Genomic DNA, 17886 nt, shown 5'->3' on the forward strand with positions numbered 1-17886 from the left:
ATTATTTATAAAATATACATTAATAGTTCGCTTTGTAACTGACGAAACTTTTATCGAAGTTATAATTGACATCAAGTAATCCAATATTTGAGAAAAGTGTATGTAGTCATTTTAAAACCTTCTATCCACTAGACAGATTACCAAATACATTCAATTACCTATAATTATAATTATCTACCCAACGCACCAACAACCTGTAGTTATAATTAAAATCCACTCGAAATTAACAAATATCAAATAATCCTATGGTGCAGAAATAATTTTAGAATATTTCTCCATACAAAAATACCAAAAAGAAAAGGTTGGAACTCCTACATATAGAAGGAAATGTTTCTTAAACCGGTAATTTCGATTCAGACGATACGTTCCATCGCCTTTGAACAAACAATTATACGTATTATAAAATGATATACGAAGCGAATGAAGCACTATGCCGGGGGGGAACGAAAATATTTACCTGAGAATCGACAAATCGCGATCCTCTCAGTGGCCAAGCAATCGAGTATTTTCAACGTTTACCAATTACAAAAGAAAATAGCGAAATTTAGAATCACGATGTAACGAACTCGCCAGCCGGAACGCTGACTTCGTGAAATAACAACCGATGTTTCGATTAGATTAGTTTTCGCCTCGCGTACGCGTCCCTGCAAACTGTGACAATATTTATCTCTGCACGCGTATGAATCGCAGTACGAGAAGAAAAAGTGGTCGGTGGAAAAAATTCGGTTACCAAATACACACGCATAAACCTAAGCGAAGGATCATGTTTTCACGAGCGAACGAATAATTATACCATGCAAAAATTAGCAAACGAAGTATGCCAATTTTCTCTTCGGAAATTATCTCCTCCGACTGTCAAATTTGCGTCACGTCGTTTGACAGAAGGGAACGTCGTTTCTTCTCGTTCCCTAATATTTCATTCCTGTCTCGACTAATACCTCACGTTTGTTTGCGAATATTTTATGGGTGAAAAGCGGAAATTTTTAGTGCCTTAGAATAATCTTACACAACGTTTTAATCCTTTGCTTTATAACATCGTGTCACACTCGTGACACGGATTATGGCATCAGCCCAACAGAGGCAGCGCGTGTTTGCAAGAAAGCTTACGTTGAACTTAAACTTTCAGTTGCGAATTTTCACACTGGGAACAGGTAAACACAAACCGTGTAGTAAATTCGAGTAAATTTGCCCTTAAACAATAATACTACTAAAATTTCTTTCTCTAAACCACTAATAAAATAATAATTTTGATATTTACTTATTTATTTAATAATAATTTAGGGGCAGTAGAATCCATTAATGTATAAACAAAGAATAAAAATACATCAGTTTGTTAGAGAGAGAATGAATATAGGTTACGTAAGGTACAAATGCCGATATAAACAATTTGCTTAGAGATTTAATCCTTTGCATTCGAGGGGCCCCTCTCACTCGCCATTTAATCAGATTCTAAAGATGGATGTTAATTAATATATCAAATTTACAATTGCCCAACTATACGTGGAATATCGAAGTAAAATAATTCTACGTCTTAAATTGCACACGATTTCAAGCACGAACACGCGATGTTATACGCGATGTACCAAGGATTCGTCGTATTCTGCATGATTTCGCAATTAGGAAAAATTTATGCACGGCGTAAAGCGACTTTGTGCGTTAGGGTGGCCGCAGAAAGGGTTCCAGGACTGAAAGACTCGCTTGCCACGGCAGTTACTTTTAATTAGGGCGCTAGGGCGTTCTATCTTCGAGCGTTTAAAGAGGGAGAAGCAGAACAGCGACTTAGCAGCAATTTTTACCCATTAAGAGTCGAGCAAGAATCTCACGGGACGCGTTTCATGAAAAACAAGACGGAGATTTTCCCAGATTTTCTTGCACGAACATCCCTCTACCTTTCTGCCAGAAAATCCTGCTTTCTCTTTCTCGTAATTATTAGAATATTCGATTCGTAATTACTCTCCTCGTTATCTCATAATTGCGGATTTATTTATCGGAGAGGGAGCATAATACTTCTTCGGATTCATTGCGAATGTAGGGCTCGAAATTATTCTTAGCCACGTTAGTGCTATGAGAAAATGTAATAAATGTATGTTTCAGAAATACATATTTAATTTATATATATTTTAATTTATAATAAAGAGAATTGTACTGTATAATAAAGTAATTGTGTGTTGGTGGAAATTGAAGAGGTGGGAAATTAAAATTTGCATCAAGATATTTAGTAATATCGTAATTATGTACAAGAGATAATAGGTAATTCTTTTTTAAATATTTTTCAAAATATTTTTCCAGATATGTCTATTGTTTGAAATAATTCCTGGCCTGTTTGATCATTATTATTAATTTATGGAAATAAAATATTGGAATGTAGACAATGACGAAACATGGCCGGCTACTATTATTATTTCGATACTAATTAATTACTAATTGCCGTTTGACGGTAACTAATTATTCCGACGTGAACGTGTAAAATGATATAAAACATTTTAATAAAATATATCATCCGAAAATAATATTCATATTTCAACCGTATTAAAACAGAAAATAAATCGGAAATTCGTCATTTTGAGAAATTAGCGACAATTTACAATGTTTAATATCGAGCAAAATTTAATTAGCACACGTTTAATTCATTAGTAATGATACACAGGAGCGTCAAAGAATTAATTATACCCCATCGATATGAAATTTTGTCGTTATCCAACACTCACCCTTCGACTGTTGCCATCCTTTGGGTTCAGGTCCGAGGCCACAGTGCCGAAAATGGTTGGCTGTAACACAAAATACATCGTTTTAACATTTCGAATAACTTCCACGAAAATCATTTTCGCGATTAATAACAAGAAACTTCTACATCCCCAATACTCCAAAAAACACTACCCCTATATGTATAAAAATAAAGATCAATGAAATTTCAAATTAATTTCGAAACTAAAATTGTACAATAGACAAATAGTATGCCATATATTCACAAAGATAGATAAAACGTGCAAAATAAACAGTGTTTATCGTCCCACGAGAGCCACACCCCTTGAACCAAAAGAGGAACCATTCAGAGTCGCAGGAAACACGGTCCATCAAAAATCAATATGAAAACCAACCAAATTAATTTTGAAATTAATTTCGAAACTAAAACTGCACAATAGACAAATAGTATTCCATATAATCACAAAAATAAATAAAACGTGCAAAATGGACACATCAATGTGTCTATCGTTACACGAGATCCACACCCCTTGGCCATCGGAAAATCAAAATGAAAACCAACGAAGTTTGAAATTAATTTTGAAACTAAAACTGTACAATAGAAAAATTGGAATCCTTATATTCGCAAAAATAGAGAAAACGTGCAAAATGAATACAGTGTCCATCGTCTCACGAGATCCACACTCCTTCATCCAAAGGAGGGACCATTTAGTGTCACAGGAAACATGGGCCATCAAAAAATCAAAAACCAACGAAATTTGAAACTAATTTCGAAACTAAAACTGTACAATAGACAAATAGTATTCCATATATTCTCAAAAATAGATAAAACCTGCAAAGTAGACACATCAGTATCCATCGTCTCACGAGATCCACACCCCTTGCACCAAAAGAGGGACCATTTAGGGTCGCAGGAAACACGGTCCATCAAAAATCAATATGAAAACCAACCAAATTAATTTTGAAATTAATTTCGAAACTAAAACTGCACAATAGACAAATAGTATTCCATATATTCTCAAAAATAGATAAAACCTGCAAAGTAGACACATCAGTGTCCATCGTCTCGCGAGATCCACACCCCTTGCACCAAAGGAGGGAGACCATTTAGGGTCGCAGGAAACACGGGCCATCGGTAAATCGGCAATTACGTGTGGCAGCTTTTAGGCGAGTATCGCGCTTTTTGACATCGATCGAAGGCCTGTCAATTGGAAATAGAGGCATGATTTCGCGGCGTGAAATCGCGCGGATGTTACGGTTCGAAACTGCGAATACCGAAACGCGGCTGTAAAAGCTGTCGCCCCGTAAATCCTGCGGAATGCCATCTAGTTCGGTGGCTGCAGTTCAGCCATTAACTGCCCCTGACCGAGGAAATGCATTCGCCCGTTTGCATCCGGCAAGGAGCGGGTAAGAGGGTGGACGGTCGTTACGAAGAAGGGGAGGGAAAAAAAAATACGCACGCCGCGGAACAGGGGAGTCTAGAAATTATAGCCCGGCTATGGTTTATGCGGAAAAAGAAGAACGGGTGATTTAACACGGTTAATTCGACCCTTCGTCGGCGCACGTGGATGGCGAAGAAACATCTGCGGTGTTCCATTATCTGCGCGATGGATGGTGGTCGTGTTTGCATGGTGCAATGCTGGTAGCGTGGCCGGCGGTTTTGTACGGCGATCTTTTAGCTTGCAAGTAATTTTGAACAAGTTGTACGCCATGGCTGGTATTTTTGGAAACATTTAGTCCGATTCCCTTTTCTTCCACATACAGTATTTTTACAGAATTCATACAGTATTCTTTTATTATACATTTATTTGTGACTAATCGTTAGATTCCCATTAAGAATAATTATTAGTAAATAAATATTTAAACTCCTTCAAAAATGTAAACTCTTTAGCACTAGGTTTATAGACGCTATCTGTATACCTATTTCTACGGACACCTGTCAAATTTACAGGTAAAGTAAACCACGTGTCTTTTCTTTTTTTAACTATTAGTTTAATTTAAAAACAATTACAATATTAACCCTTTGCACTCGACGATTTTTTGGCTAGAGAAGAGAAGAAATTCAAAGATTCTCTATTAAAAAACTGACGGTACCTTTTTGAGCAGTAAATAAAGAATTGTATAATAGAATTGTAGAATTATTTGATTTCGATACCTCGCACACTGTTACGTTACATTAAATTTGATATATTAATTAATATCGATCTTCCAAATTTTATGAAATGGTGACTGAAGATCACCTCTCGAGTACAAAGGGTTAAGAGTCTTAATATAAGTTAACTAAATTTGTTATCATCGTATAATTGGAGCAACCCATCTATCAAATTGACGGATTTTGTAAATCTAGTGTTAAGATTCTTATATAGTACCTTAGTTAGGTCCCGTTTATAATATGCATCGACGATTTGGCCTTCAACTAAAGCTGGTCAAAAATATCGTATTGAACAGATTAAACACAGATTTCTAGGATTGGCTGGCTATAAACTTGGACGTTATATGAGTATTTATGATCATGATTATGAACCTGTTCAACGCAAGCTTAATCTTAAATCTTTTGAATCGAGAAGAATTGCTGCTGACATTTTATTTCTCTTCAAAATTATAAAAGCTATTATACGTAATCTAGAATTATTATCTTTCATTAATTTTCATGCTTCTTCAAAAAATTTAAGAGACTATCAAATCTTTATACCTGAACAGCATAATACTGCACGACTTGAATCAGCAGACCCTATCAATAGAATATGCATTCTTGCAAACAATTTTTCATCAAACCTTCAATTTTTTGGTAATAGTATCTCATCGTTTAAATACCAGATCTTAAATCTCTAAGCAAATTGTTTATATCCACTATATCGGCATTTGTACCATATATAACCTACATTCTTTCTTTCTCTAACAAACTGATGGATCTTTATTTCTTGTTTATTCACTAATGGATTCTACTACCCGTAGATTATTATTAAATAAATAAATAAATATGGATTATTATGTTTAAATTTTCAGGAATATTTGATAAATGTTTCATAGATATTTAATGTTTTATATATAAGAATATCTTCTCGATAAATTGAAAATATACAGGATATTTGGAGACTTGAATTTACGTCTTATAATACTAATTTCTGAGATTGAATTGTACTTTTAAAACACTTTGAATATATAGTAAATAGAATGTAAGATGACGAAAATTAGTACAGATAATCTAAGAATCTGATAAGTTATTTATATTAAATTATAAATAAAGAAGAAAATAATTCTATCTATTATTCTAGAATATTCGTGACACGCGCGTAGGATACTCGATACAGATATACAATTTATTTTCCAACATGGAGGCTCGTTACATACCGAGCGAATCAATTAAGGAGCAACAAAATGCACTCGATTCCAGCGATCAGACAATCAAACTGCGTTATCAATTAAACCGCAAGAGCGAAAGAAAGATCCATATGGTTAACAAACTATTCAAGTTATCGAGCTTCGAATTCACAGGCACGAGGATCGACTCGGCGCCAGGCACCGCAATCCGAATCAGTCTTTCAAACGAATCAGTGGAATGGACGCCAAAAAATGAACGCGGTACAGCTCGAGTGGTACTCGAGAAATCGATAAATCCGTGACTTCAACGGAAAATAATTCTACTCGTCGCAGAAACCGGTACTAGAGGTATTTTCAGCCGGACAAGGCAAGTCTCGATAGATTACGCGAGTTCCTATTTCCGAAGTAACAGTTTCCGGCGGAGGCTAACGATGGTACACAGGAATTAAGCTTCATCAAAGATTCAATGATGAAACAGACCAAGAGGACTCATGGCTCACGCGCCGAATTAAAAACACGAAAATAAAGCAATCGATAAGTTGATACGATATATACAGGGTGGGTCACCACGTATTTACCACCTAGATATACGTCATTACTATTACGCATATCGAAAAATATTTGGGATGAAGTTGTATGGTTTTGAGAGAGGCATATTCTGATAGTATTATTATTTTTGTAGATGCATGTGTAAAGGACACTTATTTATTTATTTATTTATTTATTTATACGGGATTAACCTATTAGAAAAATTAGAAGAAAATTATTACAGTGAGGTATAAAATTAATGGTAACAAATAAAAATAAAAATATACAAACAGACGTGATGTGTATAAGTATAAGAAAAAAAAAATTTGTTTACAAAGAGGTGCAATGTAGTAGCTGTTTTATAGAGTGAAGAGATTGACTGAATAGATCTAGGGCAGGATAAGTGTTGTTAACATTAATAATCATTCTATTAATACCTGAGTGGTATGCAAAATAGGTTTTATGTTGTTTGAAGAAAGTTGTATCGTCTTAAATGAAAAATTGGAACATTGATTGAGAATATCTCTAATATGTCAGAACAATTTATAAGACAATTGAGCACTTTATAAAGAAAAAGAATATCAGAGATTTCTCTCCTTCTTTTTAACGAGGTTAAATTGAGTGATGAATTCATAGTTGTGATAGGTAACGTTGAAGGTCATTAATATTTTTTTAAATGGAAGCATATATTTTTTATTACACCAGCTAATGTTCCTTCATATTCTTTGCAAAAAGGTAGGAACTCATTTATGTTAAAAAGTCATTAATTTAGGAGATATTTTAATTTTAATGTTGTTAGAAAATGGTGACTTTCTGATTAATATTATGAATTCAATGTGATAACTGTTTACATTACTCGACATTTTCTGTGTTGATAATTCTTGTTCTCCTACTTATTGTCAAATGAACACATTTGAAAATAGTTCAACTACTGTCCCTATCTACAATTTAGTCTCTCTTACGTATTTATTCTGATATGGTGAATTATCACTTTATAATGAAGTATTCTAAAGAAAATCAATCTATGACGAAGTATAATACAATCAATTAATCGATAATATAATATCAATTAATACAACAGACATTTGTATTTTGACATCGTTTCCATTGAAATCATTTCCATGGATCGTCAAATGACTTTGACCGCAATACGATCTCTATGGCCGCTTTGTAACCTTCGAACGATCTTGACTGCCACTGACAGGACCTCGATGACCTCCGGAGCACTCAAATGATCTTAACTACCAATGCCACGACCGTGATGACCCGCATACGACCTTTACCATGACACTAAACGTCAATTGCACAACCTCGATGACCTCTCGTGGCCCTAGCATCGGATAACGCGACGTCGATGACCTTCCGTGACCTCCAAGCGACTCTACCGGTTAATGACACGATCTCGATGACCCCTCGTGACTTTCAACTGACCTCGACCATAAATGTCACGACACAGATGACCCACCTGTGAGTTCCAAACGACCCCGATCGTAAATGCACAACCTCGATGACCTCTGTCCAACCTCGAAGTGACTCCTGAATATAAATCATGGCCAGCAAAGTCACGAGCTATATTCCAGTGACTCGTTCACTATCGATAGTCCAAAAACTCCTTCAGGCCTCATGCGCAATTAGTTACCAGTACGAACACAGCGAGCATCGAACACGAGGGTATAATTCGCTGTAACTAATTATCGTTTCACGTCGATATTATACGAAGCTCGTGTTTCAATCCTATCCACCATCGAATGGGAAATCTCACGTAAATGTCGTGAATAACCAATAGATTAGAACAGCACGTCATCAATAATCGCGACAATCGTTTGTAATTTCGAGTCAGCCCGCGGCAGCCGCGAATCCTATCCCTTGGCGCTAAATTTGTTCGTCAACAGTCGGCCTTGTCGACAACTCGGCTCTTTCTGCCATTTTCTCCACCAACTATCACGCTATTTTCTGTACAATAAACAAACAAACGATCCCTAAATCTCGTCCTGTAGTTTCGTCCTGTAGGAACGCGAAAGAAGAAAACCAACATTTTGTTTCCACCCTTAGCGACATCGAGGATCCCGAGTCAATGGGGGTATGAAGCCAACTTCATCGTGCATAGTCAACATCCGAAATGCAGTAATGACTCAGGAGTCAACCCTGAGAAGAGGACTCTACGTTCGTGGACATCGCTTTTGGAACAGTAGTAGGTATAAATTATAGTACCCACCTAGTATTGAAAAACCTTAATGGGTTTCTTCATAGTGAACCCTTGTTTTCGCAATATTTTGATTTAAAGTTTGGTATAAACCCTGTCCCTAGGACTTGACAAAATCAGTTCCTTGGTGATTAGAGAACATTACAGACCGTTTCCTAAGAGTGACACCCTGTTCTTGGCACCAGCCCCATTTTGTATAATGAAGCTTGTAATAACGAAGCCGATAATTACATACCAAAGCTGAACATAATAAATCCATAATAAAGACCCATTTTGTATAATAAAGCTTGTAATAACGAAGCCGATAATTACATACCAAAGCTGAACATAATAAATCCATAATAAAGCCGAAACCCGAAATGGTGCCTTTCGTTCATTGATATATCATCATGTCATCATTGTAGCCCTTGCCAATAGATTTATTCCTACCTGAAGGAGGTTCGAGGACTTACGAGAAAGTCCTCGGTGAATCCTCGACTTCCCATAAATATAAGTTCCTATGCTATCTAAGTATCCCCCGGCTAAGACAGGGCCTTATGGACGAGTTCACTAGCAGGCCTAGGACCAAACGCACCCCTTCCTTGCGTCTGTAGCGGAAGGATAAGGAGATAGGGCTAGTGGTCTAGAAGACTTTCTTCGTCAAAGGCTTTTATTTTACTGACGGTCCTTCGGCTCGAGAAGCTTTGACACCCCTCGTCTCGCCATCGATGAGTTCAAGTGTTTTAGGCGTAAACAGTCGGAGACGCTGCCTGTCGCCTGACTGTTTACGCCGTCTATTCTAAGATCGCTTACACGTCCTTCTACCTGCTACCCTATCATAGTACGACGACCAAGAGGATACCAACCGGCAGCACCGTATGAACCACAAGGCAATCCAAGCAACCCCCACAAGTAGATAAGTGCAGAGAGGGTTTAGCGAATTATAGAGAGAATATATAGTGTATAAAATGGCTGTGATCATTATAGAGTACTAAAGAGTTGTAATCAGAATCGTGAGATAGACAACCGTAGGAACCACGAGACCTCATCGCAACCCCTGGTGAGGTGGACCCCCACAGATACCCGACGATGTCCCTTTAGTCCCCCCAAAGGACACCGATGCCACCACGCAGGGGAGCAAACTCGCGAAATCAATATCGAGCCGCGGATGTGACCGGCGGTCAACATTTTTACGCCAACCTGTGAAAACAGCGAATTGGCATAGAATACAAAAAATAACCATTATCGTGCTCGGAATTGCTGCGACGTCCGTGGAAAAAGGAGCGCGCGGGAATAGCGCGATATGAAGCAAACAATTGCCGTTGGTACCAGCGAATCAATATTGCGTTTCACATGGATAAATGCGACCGCCGGTGTATGTTCTGCATACTGCACGGTGTATCGAGTTTCCCGTTATTGCGTGCACGTTATAGCAACTATGAAAATTAATTAAATCTCCGCCGGGCGCGCTTAGTATTATTTATCCGGTGTTTGTACGAATTTCCGAACGTGTAACTCTTCGGATCAACGAGCAGCGGTCGTTGCAGACCGATCGCGGCGTCGTGATATACGCGATCGTTTTTCTATGATGCATACGTTCGATGTAATCGTAAATCAGGGAAATTAAACGGGGGTGGAGATCGTTCGGCTAACGAGGATCCATGAACGCGACATTTTTCCAGCCTGAGTAGTACCACGGGTGATAAATCGGACACCGAGGGGGGTTAAACAGTCTCTTACCTTTTTTCACGCAGGATAAAGCTCCGTTGTCGTTTGTGAAAGCTTCCGATGTAATTGGTGGCAATGTACCTTGAGGAAAATCGATACTGAGTCGCTGGGAACGTAAGAACTCACTCGCGGTGATTGTTATCAATGTAGGTACTCGATACCGTTCAGACGGAGAGCGTGATTGGACACAGGGATATGGACTAGAAGTAACAGGATGAGATGAAATTTACTCGAGAATTTATTAAGATCTACGCATTTGTATTTAGAAACGAATTTTATTTCCAGATATTTATTTCATTTGCGTGATAATTTAATGAAGAATTTTTCGAAATTATCAAATTTTGTATAGGATTTAATGCTTGAAAGATTTCACGATTCACGGTGTCGGACCCAGGGTTTAAATAGTACTTGGTAATTTATGACATAACTCAGCCAGGCACGACACGTCGGACGAGAAAAACAAGTGGAATGGATTGGAAGGATGGAACATCCGCAACACGGAATCCCCACTGAATCGTTTCCTCCTTATCTTTATCCGCTTCGACGGATCGGTCAACAATCGTGTCCCTGATTCAAAAAGGCGACGAGGAAAAGGCTGTTCGACCAGCTCGCTCGCGGAAATTTCTTCCAGGACTTTCTTTCGCATCTGCTGCTGCTCCAATCGAATTATTTTTCACGCGCGCAGGAGCTGTGTCCTCCAGCATAAACGGCACGTATTCCTTGCGACGGTGTGAGGCTCTGTTGATAAACTGAATCGTAGAATTGCCGAATAAAAAGGAAAAATCGAGTTTAATTGCCTTCGGTGATATTTCAAAATACCGTGCCAATAAATAAGAATAACGAATGACAAGGTCGAAGGATACATCAGTACTTTAAAAATCGGTGAAATATAGCCGCGATTTATTCGTCATAGTAATATTTCACGATATAAACGAAATTTCAAATGTTCGGATACAGTAGCTGATAATGAACAAATACGGATATCGATATCCTAATGAAAAAAATGAAATATTTAAGCCATCAGCCTGACGAAAAATCTAGTTTCGCTTTATGAAATACGAATAAACGCGTTGGCTTTGCATGCTCGAAATGTTGAGACAATATCGCAAAATTTACGCCCAAATACAATCGTATAAAGAATGTAAGAGATAGTTTTGTTATCAGCACCGAGCCAATTCCGACGATTTCTCTTTGTTCTGCGTTGAAAACCGTGTACAATGGAAACCTGTTCGACGGCAAAATCCAGGAAACAAATGAAAACAAATAATCGAAAATCCGTGGTGGAATTTTATTCAGCAAAGGGAGGTATGTGTCGCGAATAGAAGAGCCATTTTTTAGACACAAAAGTTAACCAGATGAACGCTTTTCGTGAAAAGAACAATGGAAAATGGATCTTTCCTTTTTCGGTAAACTTTATACGCCTTAAAAATACCAAATGCACGAGTGACACGGTGAAATGGAATTTTGAAACGAAAAAATGTATGGAGCGCGGAAAAATTCTTCCCGGACGAAAAGCTATAAAGAAATTAAGTAAATAAAATTGTTAGACGGTGCATATGGAGTATCCCATCTTGGCATACCTAAAAGAGCCGTGAGGTCGATATTTCTAAGGTTTATAACACGATCGTGAAGGCAGGCTATTTTCAAGTTGGAATCTAGGAATGGAAAAATTGGGGGGCAATGAAACAGAAGTCCTTTTAAATCTTAATTTCGTCCACGCTCGATAGCCAAAACACGTGTTACAAAACTCGGTAATTCCGAAGGATCATTTTGAAACTCCCCTATTTGAAAACTACAGGGTCTTCAGCGCAAGAGGTCTTGGCCTGCTCGTCACGCGGAGAATACTGGCCAAGTCTTCCTCCGATTTCAGGAGCTCTCCCTAAAAGCGCGGGAGACACTCTGATTGGTTAACTCCGGGTCCAACTTGTTAATCAAACAAGTATTTTCTGTGCAATTAATTGCGCCCCCCTATTTCTTGCGTCCTTAGTGCGTTTTTCAGAAAAAGTGGGAGCAGTTGCAGAAATTTGGCGACGTAGAGGGATCTTCTGAAGGGCCCGCGGTCTCCGGCGCAGTTAAGGTCGCCTGCAGTACCTTGGACCCTTCGAAGAATCCCCCGAGGCTTCATGGCACCCGTATGGGCTGTTGAGGCCCGGACTGACTAATTGTAAGTCCGAAGGGTAGCAATACGTGCCGTCATAAAATCTTTGATTTCAGCTTAAAATGAAAGTCGACTTTCTCGAAAACACCTACGTAGTCCCATAAATACTCTCGACTCCCTTTTCTGTATGCTAAATGTTCTTTTGCATGTACGTATCAAGGGATCCTACAGTGTAACATCGACTTCCCTGTGATCCTGTATCTTCTCCAACGATTTACCACGAAATCAAGTTTGGTTGATTCGTTTCACTTAGAAAATTGAATTTTTCGCGCTCAACTGATCGCATCCACGATTATTGGACACGAAAAATGAATATTCGATTCTGACTAATACATCGATATCGACGTAACATAATCAAATGGTCAGTTAGAAAACCATGGAAACTTGGCGGGAAGTTGGAGAAGAAATTATTCTGCGTCACGAGTTCCTCCAAGACTTAGGGTCTATGTGGTTCTTTGAGCAGCTACCACACGGATGGTTGTAAATCTTTCAGCTCGTTAAGTTATTCCGTGTTCCCATTGCAGGAGGCTCTCAAGCGGGTGATTAACAGACTCCTTTGAGAATCGAGTAACCGATGTCCGTCTTATTTACAGAGTACTCCAGAGCCTGGTGTTCTGGGAAAAACTGCGACGGTGACAGGGAAGGGACGCTTAAATCGGCCCTGGGCTACCATTTAAGGATGAAAAATCGCTTGACCAAATTTTCAGCGGGAATTTATGGGAAACATCGTTTCCAAGGGTCGGAAGTTTGGACTAATTGTTGGACTTGAGATACTCGTGTAAGGTAAGCGTGAGAATTTGGCAGGATTCCTAGAGAGAATGAATTTTCAGTACTATAGTTGCGAGTATTCGAACTGTTGACATCAGGATGACGGGATATTAACATTAATAACAATATTACATTATTGTAAGTTATATATATTAACTTATATAATTAAAATATTCTTATTATTATTAACTCTTATTATTATTAACCTATTATTAAAAAATTGTATAGTGAACATATTAATATTATTAACAATATTAAATTATTGTAAGATATACATATTACCTTGTAATAATTTAATATTGTTAATAACATTAATATTTATATAATAATACTAATAATACAATATTACTATTTTGAATATTTTAATTATTTAATATTCTGAGAACATTTAATACGTTTAGTATCATCAATTGTATTCCTATACAATTGCATTCCTGTACAGTGCATTTAAGAATTATTTTAATACGATTGACATATTCAAATATTTTTAATACATATATTTAACACGTTTATTCATACTTTCATTTCCATAAAATGAAATCGTATTCAATCTCTACCCTCTGATCGTACAGATAATAGCTATCAAATGAAATTCCTTTGTTATCGTTACGAACTTTCTCATCTGTTTCGAGTGTCATATATACTTTCGGAACCTCTCGTATAATGCACAGGGATATGAACGGATCTTGTTAGTTTAACATATAATAATAAGTGAAACGCGAAGTAAGGAGAAAACTGATAAGCGAGTAATCTTACCCTGGAAAGCCCGGAGAAGAATTTCGCGAAGCAGCTGAATCATGTCAGAAAGTTTAAAGAGAGGATATAAGAGTTAACGAGGCAAAAAGGGATACAAAAGAGGGATACAGACGTGAGAGAAATGAAAATCCAATACCTGCGGCTGCTTCGAGATCTCGATGACAAGACAGTAAAGAAGAAAATTTCGAGAGATATCAGCAAAATAAAATGGCAGACCAAGGAAGAACTGTACTCGATGCTTATCGCAGGAAGAGAGACTCGAATATTAATCAAAAGCGATAAATTCAACATTAATATTACAATATTTCTATTATTATATAAACGACAAATACGAGAATTCGTACGAATAACACTTTTAAAAAAATTCCACGTTGTAATAATAACATTTTAATCCATGAAAAAGCATAACAATCGCGTTAATAATGCGCAAGTAAATGCACATAAATTTATTTTTGAAAAAATCCCAACATTCGCGTAAAATTCGCATTAAAATCGGGAAAATTAAAAAATAAGCGGAATGTTTACTAGGTAACCAATGTTTTACTTCAACCTGGATATTTTCCAGGGCTTGTTATAAAGCGAATAAAAAATATCGGAATTATAGCAAGGATCGAAATATAATCACAGTTACTCGTCGTTGATCACTATTTACCCTCCTCCGCCGAAATGAATAGAAAAATAGAGAAACACGAAGAACCACAGAAAAGTAATCTGTTCGCAATCAAGTTCCCGATACCCGAGTCGATCATCCGGACCAGATCGTCCAATTAGAGAACCTCTAACACACCGATGGCCTCTGCAAACGGTGGATGGTCGCAAGCGTGAAAAATCCATCTTGAAAGTTGGGAACGAGGTCGGATGTAGACTTTAAGAAACTTCAGGGACGATCGATCAGCGCGAAGAATCCGCCCTAAAATTCCTCGAGGAAGCATGCAGATGGCGAGGCCAGTGGCGTCGCAGGGGGGGCCTCGGAGGTTCGCAGAGAACGCGAAGGAGAGTAGACGAGAAGAAAAATAAGGAACGGAAAGGAGAACAGGGGAAAATGACACGAAAAAATAAAGGAAAAAAGGAAAGGAAGAGTCTGAGAAGGGTCCAGAGACAAACGTTGGTCCATTGTCATGAGTAGTTCGCCGCGAGAATTTCTGAAGGAACCATCAGGACACTTGGGTCGGAGAGCTTCGGGAATAACGATGATTCCAACACAGTTAGCGACTGATTTCGTAGGCATCCTCCAAACGGACCTCATTACCACCCACTGCAGAACTGCTGGAGAATAATTCTGACACGATCGGGACCAGCTCGACGAGAAGATAACAAGAAGCATTGGCGTGGTGATTTCTTTGATTCACGGTAATACGGTCCGATCAGAAATTGTGGCTCTATTACGTCATTTAATTTTATTTTCTTTCATCTTCTTCGTGGAGTAATGGGTGTAAGAGTAGGAATGTAGTCCTGTGGAGTGAATATTTCTGGAAACGTTACGTTTCTCAGACGTAGTACGAGCTAAATGAATTCCCGTGCGAAGAATGATAGAAGAAAAGTGAAATAAATAAAGGGATTTTGGAAATTATTAATTATTAAATTATTAAATATTGGAAATAATTAAAAGGATTAAAACGTTATTATCGCAACGTGGAATTTTTCAAAATTATTATTATTGCAAATTCTCGTATTTGTCGTTCATAATTAGGAATAATTAGTATCTAAGTCTCTGTTGTTCCAGCATTTTTCTAATAACTTAATTTGACAACGCTAATATGGAAGAACATTCGATAACTTTCATTCGAGGAGTAACAACAATTCGAAAAGAGGATTTTATTTTTTGACATCTCAATAAAAGCGATGATTCCACTAATCAACGAGCAGGCAATCAAACCGCGTGATTTTAAAATGCTACTACGTCAAACGAGAAAATAAACGAGAAAATTAAGTGGAAAAAAATTTCTGAAAAATTCGTATTCCCGTGTAGTTGAAATACAAAATTATTTTTGCAGAACAGAGGCAGGCGCGTTGCATAAGGAGAGATTAAAAACAAAGTACGAAATTCACTTTTCCACGGAAAGGAATTTATCGTGTTTTCGCGAAAGTGAGTTCACGTGACACGTTAATAAATTTACAAAACAAATTCCAGTTGGTTAAGAAGCAAACAAATTTTCGATACTCGAATCCAACGATCCTTGCAAAACGAATGTCCTATCTCGACCGAATTCACGAGTACTTTTTTCCTTTTTTCAAGGGTGCCAGTGAAAAGTAGAAGGTAAAAAATATTTAAAAAATATGAAATAACATTACCCTCGTTACCACGCGAGAAATAATACGTAATTCCGAACGAGAAGGTAGTAAATGTGATTTACAGCTGATTACGTGTAATTACCGAATTATGCATTTCGTACATCGCGAAGTTGCGGCTTGATAATGTATAATAATTTTCGCGAGTAAATCTCGTCTAATGAAAATGAATATATGTGAACACTGTAACTTTACATTCACCGTAAATTTGTTATAACGTTACAGTTCATGCATTCTATACTACGATCCTCAATAACCATGGACGAATTGCATTTCCCGTTTTCGTCGACATATAGGTCGAAATAAATCTGCAAGGGGTGGAATCGAGCAAAAATCGAACGCAGCGAGAAATGTCGTATTTCGTTGAAATTAAAGATGAGAGATTGGGTAAACAAATACGCATACATGCGCGCGAGTCGAATGACGATTTTTCCGCAGGCGAAATTGTCAAAAATCCTAAATTAGCCTGGATAAATTTAACAGCCAACTGCGAAATCGCATCGAACAAACGGTTCGCCCGCAAATACTACAAAACTCCCATGCGACTATAAAAAAGGGGAAAAAAGAAAATATAGAAAAACGTAAAAAATTTGTGGAAAAATTTGTTTTCAACTGTTCGTCGATGCTTGCAGAATTCTCGACGACCGATGAAAATGCCGAGTGAAATTTCATCCGGTTCTATGGAACGCGACCAGGAGCCACTCTTACGATTCGAGAGGAATAGAACGCGTGAGTTCTTGTATCGCTTATTCCCTGTTCACGAGCTTAATTATAGCATTTTCAAGCCTAACGAGTACGCGAAACTCGGACTCTAAAGCTTCTCCTTTCCTTCCTTTCTTTTTATCCCTTTTCCCCTTTTACGAGCTCGTAGTTACACGTTCACGACGAGGCTCGAGCAAGGAGATGTAAAAGCAGACGGCCGTCAAGGAAGAACCACGCTGAAAATAAAACGTTGTCCTGGCAGGCTAAGCCACGAGAAGAATGGTCTCTGAAGTGGAAATCCCTGGACAATGTAATAAATCCGACTGAAATGCTCAAAATTTGTCCGAGACGTAGCATGATTCCATTTCTCTCGCGTCCCTGTCGAAGACAGAAACCGGAAAGTTAGCACTTTATAATTGCACAAGACGAAGCAAGCTTTGTCCAAAAGAAACATTTTCCTCCTCTCCGTGGTGGGATTTCCGGAATTTTAATGTACAAAGATCGCGAAAATTCGGTAACTGATGCTTTCAAAACGAGTTCATTTCCCTTTGAAGCTTGCATGGTAAAAAGCCAGACATTAAATTTATGCAAATTTCAAAGATGTGTAATAGAAAAGAGCGAATTTCTATTTCAAAACTAGTCCACGAAATTACTTCCAATTGCAACGCAAAACTCAGATTCACGCGACCAAAGCTCTGCAAATTCGTTTTACGTTCAACGACCCCATTGTTTCCCCAATTTTAATATGAAT

General features: G+C 37.8%; 1 protein-coding gene across 1 annotated transcript in view; it reads right to left on the minus strand.

Moving 5' to 3' along the window:
- Positions 1-2708: 2708 nt before the first annotated feature.
- LOC108546797 (altered inheritance of mitochondria protein 3) overlaps positions 2709-17886 on the minus strand; it is a gene marked incomplete at its 3' end in the record, with an annotated part of 256093 nt that continues 240915 nt past the window's right edge. The window contains exon 3 of the mRNA XM_017899055.1: positions 2709-2768. Within this exon, the coding sequence (XP_017754544.1) occupies positions 2709-2768 (60 nt within the window). The remainder of the gene's footprint in view (positions 2769-17886) is intronic.

Source organism: Eufriesea mexicana, unplaced genomic scaffold (assembly GCF_001483705.2).
Source record: "Eufriesea mexicana isolate 0111107269 unplaced genomic scaffold, ASM148370v2 scaffold794, whole genome shotgun sequence".
Taxonomy (NCBI): domain Eukaryota; kingdom Metazoa; phylum Arthropoda; class Insecta; order Hymenoptera; family Apidae; genus Eufriesea; species Eufriesea mexicana.